At 39.8% G+C, this 19,348-nt stretch overlaps 1 protein-coding gene across 1 annotated transcript in view; it reads right to left on the reverse strand.

Moving 5' to 3' along the window:
* Positions 1 to 8,696, reverse strand: part of KIF11 (kinesin family member 11) — a 47,830-nt gene extending 39,134 nt beyond the window's left edge. The window contains exons 1-7 of the mRNA XM_024739569.1: positions 8,417 to 8,696; positions 4,414 to 4,546; positions 4,088 to 4,185; positions 3,921 to 3,999; positions 3,012 to 3,197; positions 2,768 to 2,892; positions 238 to 328 (exon numbers count right to left, since the gene is read on the reverse strand). Of these exons, the coding sequence (XP_024595337.1) occupies positions 238 to 328; positions 2,768 to 2,892; positions 3,012 to 3,197; positions 3,921 to 3,999; positions 4,088 to 4,185; positions 4,414 to 4,546; positions 8,417 to 8,493 (789 nt within the window). The 5' untranslated portion in view covers positions 8,494 to 8,696. The remainder of the gene's footprint in view (positions 1 to 237; positions 329 to 2,767; positions 2,893 to 3,011; positions 3,198 to 3,920; positions 4,000 to 4,087; positions 4,186 to 4,413; positions 4,547 to 8,416) is intronic.
* Between the last annotated feature and the right edge of the window lie 10,652 nt (positions 8,697 to 19,348).

Here is a 19,348-nt window from a genome sequence, read left to right on the forward strand (position 1 = left end):
TTCATTGCATTATTCACAATAACCAAGGTATGAAACAGCCTTAGTAACCATTGATGAATGAACAGATAAAGAAGATGTGATGTGATACACACTTGAATATTATTCAGCCATGAGAAAGGATATCCTGCCACGCTGTACATTTTAAATACTTAATTTTATTTGGCAATTATGCCTCAATAAAACTAGAAAAAAAAACCCAGAAAGAATGAAACAGTGGTTATTAAGGTTGATGCTTACCAAGTTCAACTTTCCAATTTTAACAAGCTCCTCTCCATCAGTTGTAGTTTCTTTCATATGTATGGTAACAGAGAAAACTGAGTGGGAACGACTAGAAAAAAAGACCAAGTTGCCCAGTCATTATACAAAACATTATTTGCTTTCTATAAAATATTGAAAACAGCAAAGAAAGATCTAAATCCACCAGGGTAGAAAAAGATAGTAACAGAGAAGATACCAATAAGATTTTGGAAGACAGTGGATGAATAGAATGCTAGGTTTTTGTTTTCTTCTACCTGCCCCCCGCAGGGGAGATCCCAAAAGGGAAGGATTGCAATCGATCTTTCTATTTATAAGAACCACTTGAGGGGCTTCCATGGTGGCGCAGTGGTTAAGAATCCACCTGCCAATGCAGGGGACACGGGTTTGAGCCCTGGTCCAGGAAAATTCCACATGCTGCAGAGCAACTAAGCCCGTGCACCACAACTACTGAGCCTGCGCTCTAGAGCCCGAGAGCCACAACTACTGAGCCTGCGCGCCTAGAGCCTGTGCTCCGCAATAAGAGAAGCCGCTGCAATGAGAAGCCCGCAGACCGCAACGAAGAGTAGCCCCCGCCGCAACTAGAGAAAAGCCCACGCACAGCAATGAAGACCCAACGCAGCCAAAAATAAACTTTTTTTTTAAAAAAAGAACCACTTGAAATATGTCATTACCATAAATTCAAACAGCACCAGGCAAGCCATCTGATTACTCCCCTTCAAAGCCAATTGTTCTAAAAGTACATTGCTCTGCTTTGAGAATGTCATCAGAGATAGGTAGCTCCTTCCACTGAACAGCAGAAATTAGTAAACAGTATTTACCAAAACACTACAAGATAATCACTGCTAGTCTATAAAGTTTTCCAAAGTCTGTCTTATGCTGTATATTGACATTCAACTTTTATCTGAGAGATATCAAAATCATATAGACAACCAAAGACGTCATTCCTTTCTGCATCAATGACATTTGGCTATGGTAATTTTTAATTTCCTCATTTGTACTTTTCACGTTACTTGGAAAATTTTACAATAAGTATCATTTTTACAAAATTATTTGATTATTTTATATAACAGAAAAGAGGAAGGGCACATGGAAAAATATAAACTATAGATTTGAATTATAATATGCATCTCATGTTCTCCTACCATAATTTACCCATTCCTAATTGAAGATTATGGAATTAATGCAATTAAACACAAAAGTCAACTCTGATTTTGGAAAAGTGAATTATGTTTTCCTTCTCTTTATCACATACATTCATAAGAAGAGATCTTTATTCCAGTCTATGTACGAAAAAGGGAATCCTTAATTATTCGAATTTACAGAATAATAGGAATTTTATATTTCAGAGAAAAGTATTTAGAGAAAAGAAATTTTGTTAAGTTCATTCCTCCAAATTCTAAATAAAGTTATAAACCAATCATTTAATGAAAATGGAAATTTCATTCTATGATTGGTTTATAACTTAAGTTTTTAAATGGAAAGCTATTATAGGAAAATTTAATTAAAATTGTAATAGCACACATAATTCCATGATCTTAATTACTTTCATCTTATGCTATTTTTCTTCTTTCTTTAAATGCATACATATTTTTACAGAGTTGCAATTATAATCGTTATAGCATATTGTAGAAATGTCCAACTATAAGAGAGCAAAGAAACGAGAGCCCTAAGTCATTTTGTAGCTCAGGGAAAATGATATTCAGATAAGTTTAACTACCTGAAGTAACATATTTAGTTAACTGCAGAACTGGAACTAAACACAAATATCTAACTCCTAATCCATAGCTCTTTCAATTACATTCTGATGTTTCCTTCAAAGACTAGCAGAAAAAAAATCACCTCTGACTTAGTGAACTGCATTTGGAGAGTTTGGGATGCATCCTATAAGGGGTACTATCAAATATGCCCCTTTCTCCTCTTAAAAGCCAGTGTTAGTGACCATTTGTCTTCCTACATTAAAATGAAGCCATTTGGAAAAAAAAAAAAAAATCACGTTGCACAACCTAAATATATAAAAAATGTGTCATTTATACCTCAATAAAGCTGGAAAAAAATAAAATAAAGTCATTTGATTTTCCTCTAATCCTTACTCAAATCAGGGGTTTTCAAACTGTGTTCTCAGTATACTGAGAAGCTCCAGAAAAGTGCTCAGGGCAAACCTTCCTAAGGCTGAGGAGGTCAGCCTCTGAGCATCCTACTGCCAAATCAACTACAGCAGCCACATTTTAATCTGGGCTCCCATGTATAATTTCATTTGGGAAAAGAAATCTTCTCCTTTAAAAGACTTAATACTTCTGCTCAAGTTCAACTTGTCTTTGTTCTCCTTTCAACATTCTCCCAACATTGGTGCTCTCCCTATAAATCTCAAGCCAATTACTAAGGCATGCAATCTAGCATACAATCTAGACGTGTGACTCACATACCTTAACTCACCCCACTGTGATTCCCCAAGTTCATAATTCTTCTTAAAAAGGAAATGGAGCGGTGGGGGAAACAATGGCTTTCTCACCTAGAGTAGGCATTCATCAAAGTTGCTGCAGTTGTCCTTTTTGCTGCCCCCTTCTCCAAAATTTGATAGACTTCATCCTTGTTGTGTACTGTAATTTCTTCTAAACCTTTGATTATCACTCCCCTCTGACAAAATATCAAAAAAGCATCCATTAGATTGGTTTTAAAATATATATATATATAGACTTCCCAAAGTATCACACATTAACATTTGGAGTCATTTCATTCTCAAAAACTGAAGTTACCTTGTTACGGGGATCATCAAACATCTGTAGTCTCTCAGAAACGTCAGAAGATGGATTAAGGAGATCAAAAAGCTCTTCATTATAGATTTCCAACAGTGACACTTTGACTGAAAATTCAGTACCATTATCAGTAAGTTTCTCAAAAATCTGATGAAGAGTACGTGGAATTATACCAGCCAAAGGATCCTGAAATTGTAACATTAATAAAGACTTTAAAGAATGCCAGTTACTGCAATAGTTAAAACACATATAACAAGGGCCTCCTTTATAGTATATTTAAACATAAGTATGTCAAAACAGGTTTAAAAACAAAACTAACCTGTTGGAGAAGCCAAGCCATTTACAACAGTCTGTTTAATAGTAATTATTCTTCCTTACACCTTCCACAAATCTGTCATTCCTGTCAGCCACTTTATGCCTGAGCATTACACAGAAACCAATTGAACCAAGCTACTTATAAAGCCAATTTCAATAATCCTTTCCAAATTTTCTCATGAGAACATAACACCATCATTTTAATCAGAAGTGGTTCATCTAACAGTATATTCTCTAATTTTGACTAACTTTATGATACTAACTCCCGTACTGCAAGGTTTTCCCCTTCAAGCCCTACTCACATTCCACTTTCCCACAATAGTCTGCTCCAACTCTTCTCTCCGAAACAGACTGTTCTCTTATCACTTAACTGTGCCATATGTATTGCTCCTCTCTCTCCCAATAAGAATGTATGTTTCTTAAACAAAAGCCATACCACATACTTTAATTTTACTGTAGTAGTAGTTTATCCTAAATTCATGTTTGACATGGGTACTCTGATCTTTTCCATTTCAAGACAGGCCTTCAACCAAGTTTTATTTGGATATACTTCAGCCACTTTAGAGACAGAAGTCTGTTATAAACAATAAATACCTCCTCCCAAGTATATTCTTCATTAGGTGACCTTTCACCTTCCATTGTAAAGGTTTTTCCAGTGCCAGTTTGGCCATATCTGTGAAAATTAACAAAAGTGTTAAACAAAAGAACGAATACATGCATCTAAACCTTTTCATCAATTTGAAAAATAGTGTTTCACTCACGCAAAAATAGTGCAGTTATAGCCCATAATAACTTCATCCAGAATTGGACAAACGACACTTCGATAAACGTCAATTTGTTTAGTAGATGCTCCAAAAACCTATCCAAAAAAAAAAGGCATTTCTTAAAAAAAAAAACACTTCAGAATTACTTTAATAATTTTGTTTTTAATATATTAACTTATTCAGCCCACTAGAAACCATTTGACAACTTAAAGGATAAACTGAAATTTGTAACTATACACTAGAACCTACAGAAAATATGTGTACTAGGATAACTTTACATTAGTGAATAATAAAGAAGTAGAAGCATTTTAGGAAGTAAGTACCATATCAAAAGTATATGTTTTCCTTGAACTTTTGTCGGCCAATCCTCCAGTTCGTACACTAACTTCTTTCCGTATGTGATCACATTCTACTACAGAATGGGCATTAACTTTCCGCTCTGCCAAATTAAATGGTCTGTAAAAAGAAACACAGAAGGTTATTCAAGAACTCTTAGTTATCTGGTTATTGATGACATTTTTGTTAATACCTCAGACAAGAACAATGTGAAGCTTTAACTACACTGTTGGTGATAGAGATTAAATGAGGAGTAAATGACACTGCTAAGGCAGACAGCAGAATTTTAAGGGTTTCAATTCCCAGAAATAAAATTAGTTTTTTAAAAAGTTTTGAAAGACATGTACAATTTTGACAGTTTCTTGGAGTAGATGCTAACAATTAACTTGTAAAAAATGCCAAACTTATTTTTTAGAATTCTATTTCCACTGTTCTTAGAATCCAGTCAAGTTAGGTTATGATGTAGTAGAAATAACATACCAGATTTGCGTTCAAAATATTAACCTGCCAGTGGATAAATGGCACAAAATAAAAAACAGATTGAAATAATGACTAATACGTTGAGTGCTTACTAGGTGCCAGGTACTCACTGTTCCAAGTGCTTCACATGTATTAACTGTTTGTCCTCACAGCACTGTGAGGTCTAGTGGGGAACAGTGACATAAAACAAGTGATTATAAGAGAGGTGATGTTTAGAAAGGGTACGTAAAAGGTAGGGACATACAGCAAAAGTTTAATGTGGCCTTAATTGGGACAGGGTGGGATAGGGGAGAGGCATGGGTGATGGGAAAGACTCCCTGTGAAGTAATCTAAGATAATAAATGCCTCCTTAGGCATTTCAGTAGAGTGAGGACTCTCCATCCAGTCTGCTTGGGCAATGTAGCCCTTTGTGCCTGTCTTCTCACTTGAAAATTAAGGTTGGTAATAGTACCAACCTCACAGTGTAGGGAAAGAAATCCTGTTTAATCTATTGTTTCCCCAGTGTCTACTACTATGCTTAGCACACAGTAGGCATGCAAATATCTGTTATACTACACTGCTTAATAAATGTCATCCTAAGGGGAATGATGGGAAAGCTAAAAAGAACCATAGTCCACAGAATAGCATCCATAAGATATTGATATACTTAACGCACATCTGGGCCAAAGGGAAAGGTGTACTCTTGACCTGAGTTCATTTTTCCCATTCATTATCACATACTGTGACAGGAAACACCAGATAGGAAATTATCTTTCCCCTCATTACTAGACGAACCAAGTTGCTATTTATTTTAAGAAGGATACCTCAATGTCCTCTGGCATGCCCCACCCCCTAGCATGTTTGACCGGTCAGAAGACCAAATTTGTGATCCTGGGAAATTTAACTCAGTAACTTCCAAGTAATATCTGGTCATGCTGTCATTTGTCAAATGTACTGAAACCTACACAATGCACATAAGTCACAGTATGCAGTATTATTAAAAGTTCAACAAAATTAGGTCAAAACCAACTTGTACTGAGGTAGGACAAAAGTATCAAGTGGAATGAATTCCTCTCATATGGTTAAAGCTTTTCCAATTGGTCTAATCTCTTGCCTGGATGTGTGATTAAGTTACCAAATGAATACCATTCAAGCTGTCAGGGCAGAGTAGTAGAAATTCACACAAATCACACATTCCTAAGAGTTATCAAAGCTCCCAGAGAAGCTTAAGGGACTGTTTGCACTGCAATAAAGAGTGCTGCTAAGCAACTATTTTCCTATCCAGACTCCTTTAATTAGATATTGCAAGGTTTCTGCTGATGACACTAGCAAACCCATCAATTTTAGTTAGCCTCAATACGGTATATTAAAATTCAAACAACCAAAATGGTAAACAAAGACTGAGGATTTAAAAAAAAAAAGTCGTGTCCAGCAGACTTTTTGAATGAATTGCTAAATCCATTAATTCATTCCATAAGTATTCATAGAGTTGTTGTACAAGTAAAGAACATCGTAAAGATTGTATTCATTGTAACCAAGTAATGAAGTCATCTCTCTTCAAATTTTGCTGATCTCTTAGGCTACAATAAACTGTGCCAATTAAAAGTTTAAAACTGGGGGAAAAAGGCTTCCCTGGTGGCACAGTGGTTAAGAATCTGCCTCCCAATGCAAGAGACACAGGTTCGAACCCTGGTCCAGGAAGATCCCACATGACACGGAGCAACTAAGCCCGTGCACCACAACTACTGAGCCTGCACTCTGGAGCCCGTGAGCCACAACTACTGAAGCCTGCATGCCTACAGTCCGTGCTCCACAAGAGAAGCCACCGCAATGAGAAGCCCGCACACCGCAATGAAGTGTAGCCCCCGCTCACTGCAACTAGGGAAAGCCTGTGGGCGCAGTAGCAAAGACCCAACGCAGCCAAAAATAAATAAATTTAATAAATTAAAATAAAAAAAAAACGGGGGAAAAAATCAGAGAAGAGTATGTGACAGAAACCACATGTGGCCTGCAAAGCCTAAAATATTTACTATCTGGGCCCTTTACAGAAAAGATTTGACAACCTCCGAGGGCCTCATAAGTTGTTTATTTAGTAAAGTTTAAGGACATGTTTCCATTAGGAAGGCTATTTGAAAAAGAAAAGGCTAACTTGAAAAGAAAAACATCTCTTTATACTGAAGTTATTGTAAACATTAGACACAACCTAAGCACTTTTCATTAGTGATAAAGTAAAAGAAATCTCTTTTAAGTTAAGCCTTGAAATGTATGGAGATAATAAACATGAAGTTCAGGATAATGTTTATCTCTTGGGGTAGAGAAAAGGGATGCGGAGGGATATGCTGGGACTCTAGATGTAATGATTGTTCTGTTTCTAATCTGGGTGATGGATACGCAGATGTCTGTTTCATTGTTCTCTATAACTTTTTATAGGTCTGACATATTCTGTAACTAACAAAAAAAATGAAATTAAAGAAAATGAAGCCACACAGAAAAGGTAATACCACTTGACTTTACTAAACGATCAAAATCATCTAAAACTTTGCATTTGAATATAGGCTGTTTTTCTAATCTTCAAAACAAGTAACTATTAGCAGAAGCCCTAGAGTGCAGCTAGAATGTAATTGGCTAGACTTAAGGTTACCACCAAATGTCTTCTACTTTAGAAAGTTAGCTATTACTTTTGATATCTACAACTCAAGTCACCAAAGCTGTGTAGGCAATAACCTAAGAAAGTTTGTTAATACACTTTTTAAATAACCTTTTAATTTTAGAATACGTTTGGATTTACAGAAAAGTTTCTGATAGTTGGTAGTTTTTAAAACAACAGCAGCAAAAACAGACATACAAAACACACAAATACCAGTAAACTATGGAGGGCCGCAAGTATCTTCAAGTATGTCCTTCCTCTCCTAGCTCATTTTAAAATTGGGAAGTGATATGGAAACCACTGGGAAATGTAGCAGAACTTAAGTTTTCTCCTTGATCTTAAAAACATAAACTCACTCTACAACTTAATTTTTAAATTTTAAATACAGTGATGTTTACTTGCTTAGTAGGGATTAAGGAAATACTGCATCTAGAATAAAGAGAAGAGGGGACCGATTACGTTTTTAGAGGTGATGGAGAGGATGATAATCCCAACATAAGTGCTAAAACATCTGTAAAGTAGGTGTGCAGTCATCTCCAAACGGACCAACTGCAAGGAGTGACACCTAAATCTTTGTCGACAGTAGTTTTTTTAGAAAAGAACACATTTCACTAAAGAACGGCGACCAAATTCTCCTTCTCAATAGCAGTTTAAACTATAAACTCAGATATAAATTCCTTTCTTCTGAAAAATAAAGAAAAAAATACTAATTTACTCCTCACAGCAACCTGGTGTCATTTTATCAAACAGAACGCAGATAACTATGAAACAGGAAGGTCTGGTCCCTTCAGAAATTGCAAACAAAAGCCCTCTCTCCTCGGACCGCGCAGGAAGGAGCCCTGCAGCAAAGCCCGGGGCTCGGAATCCTGCCAAGCTCGGCCTACCTGCATCTCACCACCACTTGGATGTTCTTCCCCTTCTCATCTTTCTTCTTCGCAGATGAATTCGGCTGAGACGCCATGACGGTCCCCGCCGAAAAATCAAGGCCTGGTCGCGGACTCGGGCGCCGTGGGGCGCGGAGCGGCTCGGCGGCCGGCGCGGACCCGGGTGCCCTCCTCCCCTGTCGGGTGCTGGCGTGGCCGGGGAAATCGCTCTCCACCAGGGGCTGTGACTGGCCCCGGCGTCTGTCCTCCACCCGCCCGAGCCTTCGAATCACCAACCTAGTATCCGCCCGAAGCCCAGGAAACCAAGCAACGACTCGGCGCCTCAATTTGAAAAAGGAACCGAGTCTCCGGGCCAATTGCAGCGCAGGCGCGCAAGGCACCATGGGACGCGGTGTAGACACCAGATCCCGCTCCCGGGGCGTGGCCCGCTGGAAAGTAAATAGCAGATCCGACCGTGCCCTCCTGGAACTCGTAGTCCAGTGGGAGAGACGCCGGACTTGGTAGTGTCACATTTAAACTTGCTCAATTTGGTCAATTATATCGCGTCTCTAAACCAAAATTTTCTCGTCTTCAAAATGGGAATAATAGCAACCGTCTCAGAGAGCTGTGTGAGAATTAATGAGGTGGTGCGGGTAAATAGCTTAGACTAGAACATGGAAGCGCTCAGGAAGGCTGGCCGTGATTGTAATTGTTATTAGAGAATTGTAAGAGAATGCTGTGGAAGCACAGAAGAGAGAGGTCCAAAGGAAGCCCCTTTCTTGGAGGAAACGTCCAGACTAGTTTTGAAGAATAATTAGGAAGTGTTAAGGCTACCACGGGTACGAAATCGTGATGAAAAGGACACTGAATGTTACTTTAGGACTAGGAATTTATCCTTTAACTGATGAGAAATCGTCATCCCCAAATGACTCCAAGAAAGAAAACAAGATCAGTTTTGCAGTAACTGCTGCAGGCTCAGGGCGCGCTTCCCCCTGTCTACGTGGCGCAGCGTCGGGCAGGGTCTCGAGGATGTTGCGCAAACGCCCGACCCAGTCAGCCTACAAATCCCGGCAGCCCGCGCGCCCTGGCCCGGCTCGCACGCAGTGACCGCTGGCTTCCGTAAGGGTACTCTGGGCGTTTCGGCAGTGCTTGGGGTGACTCGACCAGCTTAGGTGTGGGTTCTGGACCCAGGAAATAATGAATCATGGGCCTGTGCCATAGTCGGCTCTGGGAACTGCGCTTCTGGGCCACACTTAGGCCACGGGAACCTAGATATCGTAGTTTCTTTCTTTTTTTAAAAAATTTATTTATTTTTGGCTGCGTTGGGTCTTCGTTGCTGCGTGCGGCTTTTCTCTAGTTGCGGCGAGCGGGGGGTACTATTCGTTGTAGTGCGCGGGCTTCTCATCGCAGTGGCTTCTCTTGTTGCGGATCACGGGGTCTAGGTGCGTGGGCTTCAGTAGTTGTGGCTCACGGGCTTTAGAGCACAGGCTTAGTAGTTGTGGCGCATGGGCTTAGTTGCTCTGTGGCATGTGAGATCTTCCCAGACCAGGGCTGGAACCCGTGTCCCCTGCATTGGCAGGCGGATTCTTAACCACCGTGCCACCAGGTAAGTCCCAAGATACGTTGTAGTTTCTTAAGTGACAGCCAGGTGGGGTGGAAAGCTCTCAGGCCCCTTTAAGTGTTCCTCTGCTTATTAACCTCCTACATTCCCCCAAGGAAACATCTACATCTACAGCTTAGATGGATTGTCCTCTCCATCCTGCATAGCCAGGTGTCTACTGATATCTCCTCTTAGATGGCTCACCAGCATCTCACAATGGACCTGTCCAAAACAGGTCCCCCCTTTACCCCCCTTACCACCACCCTAATCTTTCTCATTTAGACACGTGGTGCTAACCAGACCTTTGATTCCTTTCTTCTCCCTGTCTAGTGCAGTCCTGTTGCTTTTATCACCTCTGCCCTCCACTCTATTCCAAGTCTCTTTTATGTCTTCCCTGAGTAACTGTCCTTAACAACCTACTTAACAGGTCTCGCTGCTTCTGCTCTTTTCCATTCCCACTGCATTCACTCAGCAAGGGAAGGCTATTTTTTAAAAACGAACAGATTATGCCTTTCATGTACTTTATAACCTTACATTAGCTTCTCATTGTATACCTAGGATAAAATCCAAACTCTTTACCATGTTCTGTAAGGCCCTTGTCAGGAAGGGAAAAATTTCTCCCTTTACCCATGCTGAATTCTTGTTGTTGGACTAATGAAATAGACACAAGATGGATTAACAGGCAGAAAAAACTAATTTTAATTGGAGCACAAGGAGGTCTCATAGAAATGGGACCTAGGAAGTGGCCAAAGCAGGCAGCTTGTAATTTTTAGACAAAGAAACAATAAATTTATGAGAAATTGACAGGACAGAGAAACTTAGTTTGAGGTGCTCAATTAGCAAATAATCTAAACAGAGTTTAGGCTTGGGGTAGCAAATTAAAGAAGTCACAAAATCTGTTTATATAGGCTTCTTGCCTGAATTCCCTGTCTCTGGCGATAAGGGTGTCCTTTTACCTCTAGATGCAGGGAGTGCACCTTTCACATGAGAGGTTTATTTCCTGCTCACAGGGAGACAAAAGGGTCAAAGTGTCCCTGTGGCAGTGACCCTTTCCTAAGTAACTTTATTTCCAAATCATCAATATGCCACTGAGGTACATTTTGGGGGCAGCCTATCATGGACCCCAACACCCTCATGATCTGGCCTTGGCCCATACAAACAACTCCAGCCTCTATCCACACAGCTTACTACCATGCTCCAGAACTCCTAAGCTCTTTCCTGCAGCCAGACCTTTGTATTTGCTGTACCATCTCCCTACAACTCTCGTTTGGCTCCTTGCATGGCTTACCCATTCTCATCCTTCAGATCTCAACTCAACTTTCTCTTTAAAAATGCCCTTCTTGACCATTCTATCTAAAACATATTCCTCCTTTAATTTTCTGTCTCAAGATGCTGATTATTTCCTTCATAACACTTACTATAATCTATAGTTACATTGTCACTGTATTGTCTATCTACCTTGCTAGAATGAAAGTTTATTCAGGGACTGTGTTTTGTTCAATATTCCCCGACCAGGGATGGAACCTGTGCCCCCTGCAGTGGAATCACGGAGTCTTAACCGCCAGGGAAGTCCCTCCCCGTGTCTTGAATGGAGCCTTACACAAAGTAGTCACTAAAAAAATATATGAGTACCTGTAGGAAATTACTTAACCTCTCTCAACCTTGGTTTCCTTGTCTGTAAAATGGAGATAATAATCATTACTATTATTGTAAGAATTAAAATAATAACATGTGTAAAGTACCTGGCACATAATAGGTCAAGAAATGTTAATTTCTTCTCCTTTTCTTTCTCATTAATAAATATCTAAACTATATTTAAGGAATTCCCTGGCAGTCTAGTGGTTAGGACTAAGCACTGTCACTGCTGGGGCCCAGGTTAGATCCCTGTCCAGGAACTAAGGTTCCACAAGACGCGTGGCACGGCCAAAAAAATAAAAAAACAAAAAACAATATTTACATTAGCTGACATTCGGGTTGATGCAAGAAATTCAAGAGTCTCCATTTGTTAATGGTTAGAGCTGCCATTTATCTAGGGCTACCATGTGTCAGACTTTATGAAAGACTTTGTGTGCACCATCTTATTTAATCTTCAGAACAACTCTTTGAAACAGAAACTAGTATTTCTCACTCTTTTATGAATAAACAGGCCAACTAAGTATATTGTCTGTAGTCTACAGCTAATAAATAACAGAGAAGGAACTCAGAATTCTTTCTGATCCCAAATCCCAGATTGTTAACTGCTATCTCCCTCACCTAATTCACCTAGTTTTTTCATGTGGTCGGTGCACCTGCATCCCATTTTCATCATACCCTTATCGAGTTGCTTATTACAAGCCAGGCATTGTAGAAATAGGCTGAATTATAGTTCCTGCCCTCGAGACTAGACTAAATCTAACGGAGATGGCCAGGGTCTTATGGAAATTTGTAAGAGTTTTGTTCCACTAGGCAGGTGGCTGTCATTGATAAGTTATTTTACACTCTCTGTGGAGCTCAAACTACTCAGGTGAGTCAACACTTCTCTCTTGAAAGTTCGCCCATGTTTAGAAATTATTTTTAATACTCTAGGAATAGTTAACCTAAATTCTACCAGTGCCATATCATTGGCCACGTGTTTGACCTGGCATTCTCTCTTTCAAGAGTATGTATATATCTTGTATAAATTATTTTAAGTTGAATTTTATTTTTCTTAAATTAAAACGTGGACATCATTTTGAAAGTTAAATAGTTTCTAAAGGGCTTATGAAAACAACAACAAAAAAGCTATTTCCCTGCTTTATCTCACCCCAATCCCTCCAGACTGCCACTCCAGAAACAACTACTTTCAACTTAGCTACTTTTCTAGCATTTACACATTTTCATTTTTGTAAAGAATTTGTATGTACTGTTACCTTTTGATTAATTAATTTTAGACTTCATTTATTGACTTCCTCTTATGGAAGATGAGGATTTAGTTCTCAAACTTTACTATCCTCTCTGCTTTCCCTTCTGCATACCCCCAATATTACAATTTTTGTTAAATCAAAGACCTGTATTTAGGTTATATGCCTACTCATAGCTGAGCATTTCAATCTAGTGAGATTATGTTTCCTTTACTTTTTGTCTATTCTAAAGTTAATAACTGCCCAGTTTTGTTTGATTTGTTTTCCTTATTTTCCTAATTCTTCCTATAGCCCCTCAGTAAAACTTTCCACCAATTCAATCACAACAGAAATCTATCAGTTTCAAGTTGTTTGTAATTGAACTGCTTACTCTCTAGGCCTGTACCAGCTGCCATCCTAGGGTTTCCCTTGGCTTGTTTTTGGTTTTTTCCTATTTATTTATTTATTGGCCATGCTGTGTGGCATGCAGGATCTTGGAATTCCCTTTGCCAGTTTCCTGGGTTGGAGATCATGTTTTCTGGATCTCATCTGTGTACTCTTTCTTGCTTTACTCCCTTATTTACTCATGTAGCTTCCTGAGAAACAGTGCAGAGGAAATAAATTTCTTGAGAACTTGCTTCTCTGAAAATGTTTTTATTCTACTCTGACTCTTGATTGCTAGGTAGGTTATACATAGAGTCCAGATTCTAAGTATTTTTACTTCAGATTTTTTTTTTGAGAGGTGTATCAGTTTTCTATGACTGCTGTAACAAATCACCGCAAACTTGGCGGTTTAGAACAAAAGAAATTTATTCTTTCACAGTTCTGAAGCCTAGAAGTCTGAAATCGATTTTACTGGATCAAAATCAAGGTGTCAGGGACCTCCCTGGTGGTGCAGTGGTTAAGAATCCTCCTGCCAATGCAGGGGACACAGACTCGAGCCCTGGTCTGGGAAGATCCCACAGGACGTAGAGCAACTAAGCCTGTGTGCCACAACGACTGAGCCTGCCCTCTAGAGCCCGTGAGCCACAACTACTGAGCCCACATGCCACAAGTACTGAAGCCCCAGCGTGCCTAGAGCCCATGCTCCGCAACAAGAGAAGCCACCGCAATGAGAAGCCTGTGCACCACAACGAAGAGTAGCCCCCTCTCGCCACAACCAGAGAAAGCCCGCGGGCAGCAACAAAGACCCAACACAGCCAAAAATAAATTAATTTTTTAAAAAAGAACATTCTTAAAAAAAAAAATCAAGGTGTCAGCAGGGCCAGGCTCCCTCTTGAGGCTCTAGGGGAGAATCGGTTCCATGTGCCTTCCAGCCTTCTGGCGGCTGCTAGCATTCCTTTGCTTGTGGCACATCACTCCAATCTACCTCCATGCTTTCACTTCTGTGTCAAATCTCCTTCCGTCTCTCTCTTATAAGGATACATGTGATTACATTTAGGGCCTACCTGGGTCATCCGGAATACTCCCCTCCATCTAAAGATCCTTAATTTAATCACATCTGCAAAGTCCTTTTTTGTTTCATAAGGTAACATTCAAAAGGATTAGGATATAAATAACTTTGGGGGGACTGTTATTCAGCCTACCACAGGAAGGATATCATAAAAATACCTTATTTATTTTGATGCTGTTCTGTTAAATGCCTTAATGTTGATAAGGAACCTGAATTTATACTCTAACGGATTTTTTTTTTAAGAGCTTTGGTTAGCTGATTAAACAAGCCAATACAAATATCCCAAATAAGATTAAATGTAGCAGACTTCCTTGGTGGCACAGTGGATAAGAATCCGCCTGCCAATGCAGGGGACACAGGTTTGAGCCCTGGTCCGGGAGGATCCCACATGCCACGGAGCACCTAAGCCCGTGTGCCACAACTACTGAGCCTGCGCTCTAGAGCCTGCGAGCCACAACTACTGAGCCCGCGCGCCTAGAGCCGGTGCTCCGCAACAAGAAAAGCCACCACAACGAGAAACCCACGCACTGCAACGAAGAGTAGCTCCCACTCTCCACAACTAGAGAAGCCCGCGAGCAGCAACGAAGACCCAACACAGCCATAAATAAATAAATAAATAAATGTATTTTTAAAAAAAAGGATTAAATGTAGCTAGGGACTACCCTGGCAGTCCAGTGGTTAAGACTCTGCACTTCCACTTCCACCGGTTTGATCCCTGGTCAGGGAACTAAGATTCCGCATGCCGTGCCGTGCGGCCAAAAAACAAATTTTTTTTTAATGTAGCTTTACTGTGTTCTCTATCAAAAGTAGATTTCTCTTTCTGTGAGCTGTTATACGGGACCCTCTAGCTGTCAGTGGTTTTATTGTATAGCCCGTTTATATCCATCACAAACACAATCATACAATATTTGTATAATTGTCTGGGTTGTGTAACTTGATATAGATACTTGTGTGAAGTCATAAAACATGGCTAGAGTAGGAGATAGTGATTATTCATTAATTACACTCTCATTAATCACTTCAGAAATAACTGAACTTTGGGCTTTGAAAAACTCACTGATTGAGCTTCCCTGGTGGCGCAGTGGTTGAGAGTACACCTGCCGATGCAGGGGACATGGGGTCGTGCCCCGGTCCAGGAAGATCCCACATGCCGCGGAGCGGCTGGGCCCGTGAGCCATGGCCGCTGAGCCTGCGCGTCCGGAGCCTGTGCTCCGCAACGGGAGAGGCCACAACAGTGAGAGGCCCATGTACCGCAAAAAAACTCACTGATTAAAATAATCAGTATTTGTTCTACAATCAGTATTTAGTCTACAATCAATAATTGTTCCACAAATACTTTTAAAATCTCAGTGTGGAGATACCACCTCACATATGCTAGGATGGCTATATTTTTTTAGAAATGGATAATAACTAGTGTAAGGATGTGGAGAAATTGGAATCCACACACATTGCTGGTGGGAATGCAAAATGGTGCAGCCACTTTGCAAAACAGTATTGCAGTTCCTCAAAAGTTTAAACAGAGAGTTACCACATGACCCAGGAAACCCACTTCTAGGTATACACTCAGTAGAAATGGAAACAAATGTCCACATAAAAACTGTACACAAATATTCAATTGCAGCATTATTCATAATAGGAAAAAAAGTGGAAACAACCCACATGACCATCAACTGATTAATGGATGCTTTAAAAATGTGGTATATCTAAGAAATGGACTACTTACTATTCTACAGTAAAAAGGAATAAAGTATTGATACATGCTACAACATGGATAAACCTTGAAAAGATTATGCTAAGTGAGAGAAGCCAGACACAAAAGATGACGTATTGTATAATTCCATTTGTATAAAATGTTCAGAGGACTTCCCTGGTGGTCTAGTGGCTAAGACTCCACGTTCCCGGCGCAGGGGGCTTGGGTTCAATCCCTGGTCAGGGAATTAGACCACGCATGCGGCAGCTAAGACCTGACATGGCCAAATAAATAAATAATTTTAATTAAAAAAAAAGTGTTCAAAATAAGAAAATTCGTAAAGACAGAAAGTAGATTAGTGGTTACCAGGGTCTGAGGGAGGGTGGCATTGGGGTGTTGGTGATTGCTGATTGTGTTTCTTTTAGGGGTGATTAAAATATTCTGAAATTAGTGGTGATGGTTGCACAACCTTGTTAATATACTAGAAACCACTAAATTGTACACTTTTAAATGGCAAATGTTATGGTAAGTGAATTATATCTCAGTAAAAAAATTCTTCAGTGTGATTTTTGGTATTTGAAACAGAAGTACTTCTGCATCTTCTCTCTACAGTGATTAATTTTTAAACACAGAAAGTGTTTCTGGCAAAAAATATGACTCTAGACACAGACCTTACACCCTTCACAAAAATTAACTCATAGTGGATCACAGATGTAGATCGATTTTTGTTTGTTTGTTTTTGTTTCATTTTTTGTTTTTTTGGCCACACCACGCAGCTTGTGGAATCCTAGTTCCCCAACCAGGGATCGAACCTGTGCCCGTGGCAGTGAAAGTGGGAGTCTTAACCACTGGACTGCCAGGGAATTCCCTGTAGATCGATTTTTATTTTTAATCTTTTTAAAAAATTTTTTTAAAAAAATGTTTGGCTGCGTTGGGTCTTTGTTTCTGCACGCAGGTTTTTCTCTAGTCGCGGCGAGCAGGGGCTACTCTTCGTTGTGGTGCACGGGCCTCTCATTGCGGTGGCCTCTCTTGTTGTGGAGCACGGGCTCTAGGCGCCTGGGCTTCAGTAGTTGTGGCTCATGGGCTCTAGAGTGCAGTCTCAGTAGTTGTGGCGCACGGCTTAGTTGCTCGGCAGCACGTGGGATCTTCCCAGACCAGGGCTTGAACCCGTGTCCCCGTCATTGGCAGGCAGATTCTTATCCACTGTGCCACCAGGGAAGCCCTGTAGATCGATTTTTGATCCGTGGTTGGTTGAATCCAAGGATGTGGAACCTGCTAATATGGAGGACCACCTACACTATACCAAGTTATATAAGGGACTTGAGCATCTGCAGATTTTGGTATCCACGATAGTCCTGGAACTAATGCCTGTGGGTACCGACGGACCACTGAATATACCCAAAGAGACTGAAAACTTATGTCCACACAAAAACCTGCCTGTGGACATTTATAGCAGCTTTATTCATAATTGCCAAAACTTAAAAGCTGCCAAGATACCCTTTTAGTAAGTGATATATCCAAAGAATTGAATATTGTTCAGCCATGAAAAGCAATGAGCTATCAAGCCATGAAAACACATGGAGGAAACTTAAATGTGTATTACTAAAAGAAAGAAGCCAATCTGAAAAAGCTTCATACTGAATAATTCCAACTATATGACATTCTGGAAAAGGCAAAACTATGGAGACAGTAAAAAGAGCAGTGGTTGCCAGGAGTTAGAGGGGAAGTAGGGATGAATAGGCAGAGCACAGGATTTTTAGGGCAGTGAAAATACTATGTATTATACTATAATGATGGATACATGTCATTATATATTTGTCCAAACCCGTAGAATATACAACATCAAGAGTGAACTCTAATGTAAACTATGCACTTTGGGTAGTAGTGATGTTTCAGTGTGGGTTCATCAATTGTAGGAAATGTACCTCTCTTGTGGAGGATGTTGATAGTAGGGCAGGCCATGCGAGTGCAGGGCCGGGGAGTGTATGGGCTATCTCGGAAACTTTCTCTCGCTTTTCCTGTGAACATAAAACTGGTCTTAAAAAAAATAGTCTTTAAAACCTTGGGAAAAAAAAGTGCTTCTGTTCATTTCAGAGCTTTATTTTTACCTTCACAATAAAGAAAAGCATTTTAAATAGGCATCCTACTAACCTAGTGCAGAATTATTGAAATATAAATCTGTGTTTTGTTCTCACTGTATTTCCTTCCAAGCAGGAAGCTAGGTCTTTTCGAAGAATAATTTAAGGATGGCAGGCGTTTGCTACTATCTTGGACCTTCTATGTGAAACCTGTTGGAAGTTATTAGTAATCTGGAGAACTTAGTGTTTTCTATAAACCACCAACTCACCAACATTTGATTTTCCATAGTAATTAGTTTATACCTATGATTATTACTATAATTTTTATGTCCTTAAATTTTACCCTAAAAACTATTATAGCAGATACGATTTTGCAACCACGATCTTGGGTGGTGTAAGAAATATCACATTACTTTATTTTATTTAAATGATATTAAAGGTGACCCTGAGTTCCTCTTCCACCTGGAAACTTCAACCTTGATTACTATTGCAGATCCCCCCCGCCACAACTCACACTCTGGGATGTGCAAAGGTCCAGGGGTTTCACACAGAGAAAAACACGTGGGAAGAGCCCTCCAGACTTTGATTTATATGAGTTACTTCTGATGTACCTTTTGTGCAACCGCATATAGCCCCTGAAGAGTGGGAACTCTCCTGCTTTTGTGCCACCAGTAGGACAAGGGCATTGCTGCCCCAGAACTTTGAAGACAGTGTTTTCTAGGTTCTGCTCCTGCTGAGAAGTCCATAGCCATTCTGACTCCCAGTCATTTGTTTGTGGCCTCTTTTTTTTTTTCTCTCTCTCTCTCTGAAACCTTAAATAATCTTCTCTTTCCCTTCAACGTGCTGAAACTCTGCAATAATCTGACTTGGTGCGCATCTATTTTCACCCACTGAGCTGACATTTGGTGAATCCTTTCACTCTGGCAACTCATTTCCTTCAGTTCTGGAAAATAATTTTGAAGTATCCGTTGAATATTTCTACTGGTTTCCTTTTTTTTTTTTCTGTTCTTTCTTTCTTAAACTCATATATATATATATGTATATATAATAGATTGCCACTACCTAGTGATTACTATTAATATTTTGATGTATTTCTTTCCAATGTCTATGTTTTTAATAATTGAAATCATAGTTAAATATGTAGTTTCACAACCTGAATTTTTATTTAACATAACTTAAACATTCTTCCAAGCACTAAAAAACTGTTCATGGGGCTTCCCTGGTGGCGCAGTGGTTGAGAGTCCGCCTGCCGATACAGGGGACATGGGTTCGTG

The sequence above is a fragment of the Neophocaena asiaeorientalis genome, unplaced genomic scaffold (genome assembly GCF_003031525.2).
Source record: "Neophocaena asiaeorientalis asiaeorientalis breed wild unplaced genomic scaffold, Neophocaena_asiaeorientalis_V1.1 scaffold597, whole genome shotgun sequence".
NCBI lineage: Eukaryota > Metazoa > Chordata > Mammalia > Artiodactyla > Phocoenidae > Neophocaena > Neophocaena asiaeorientalis.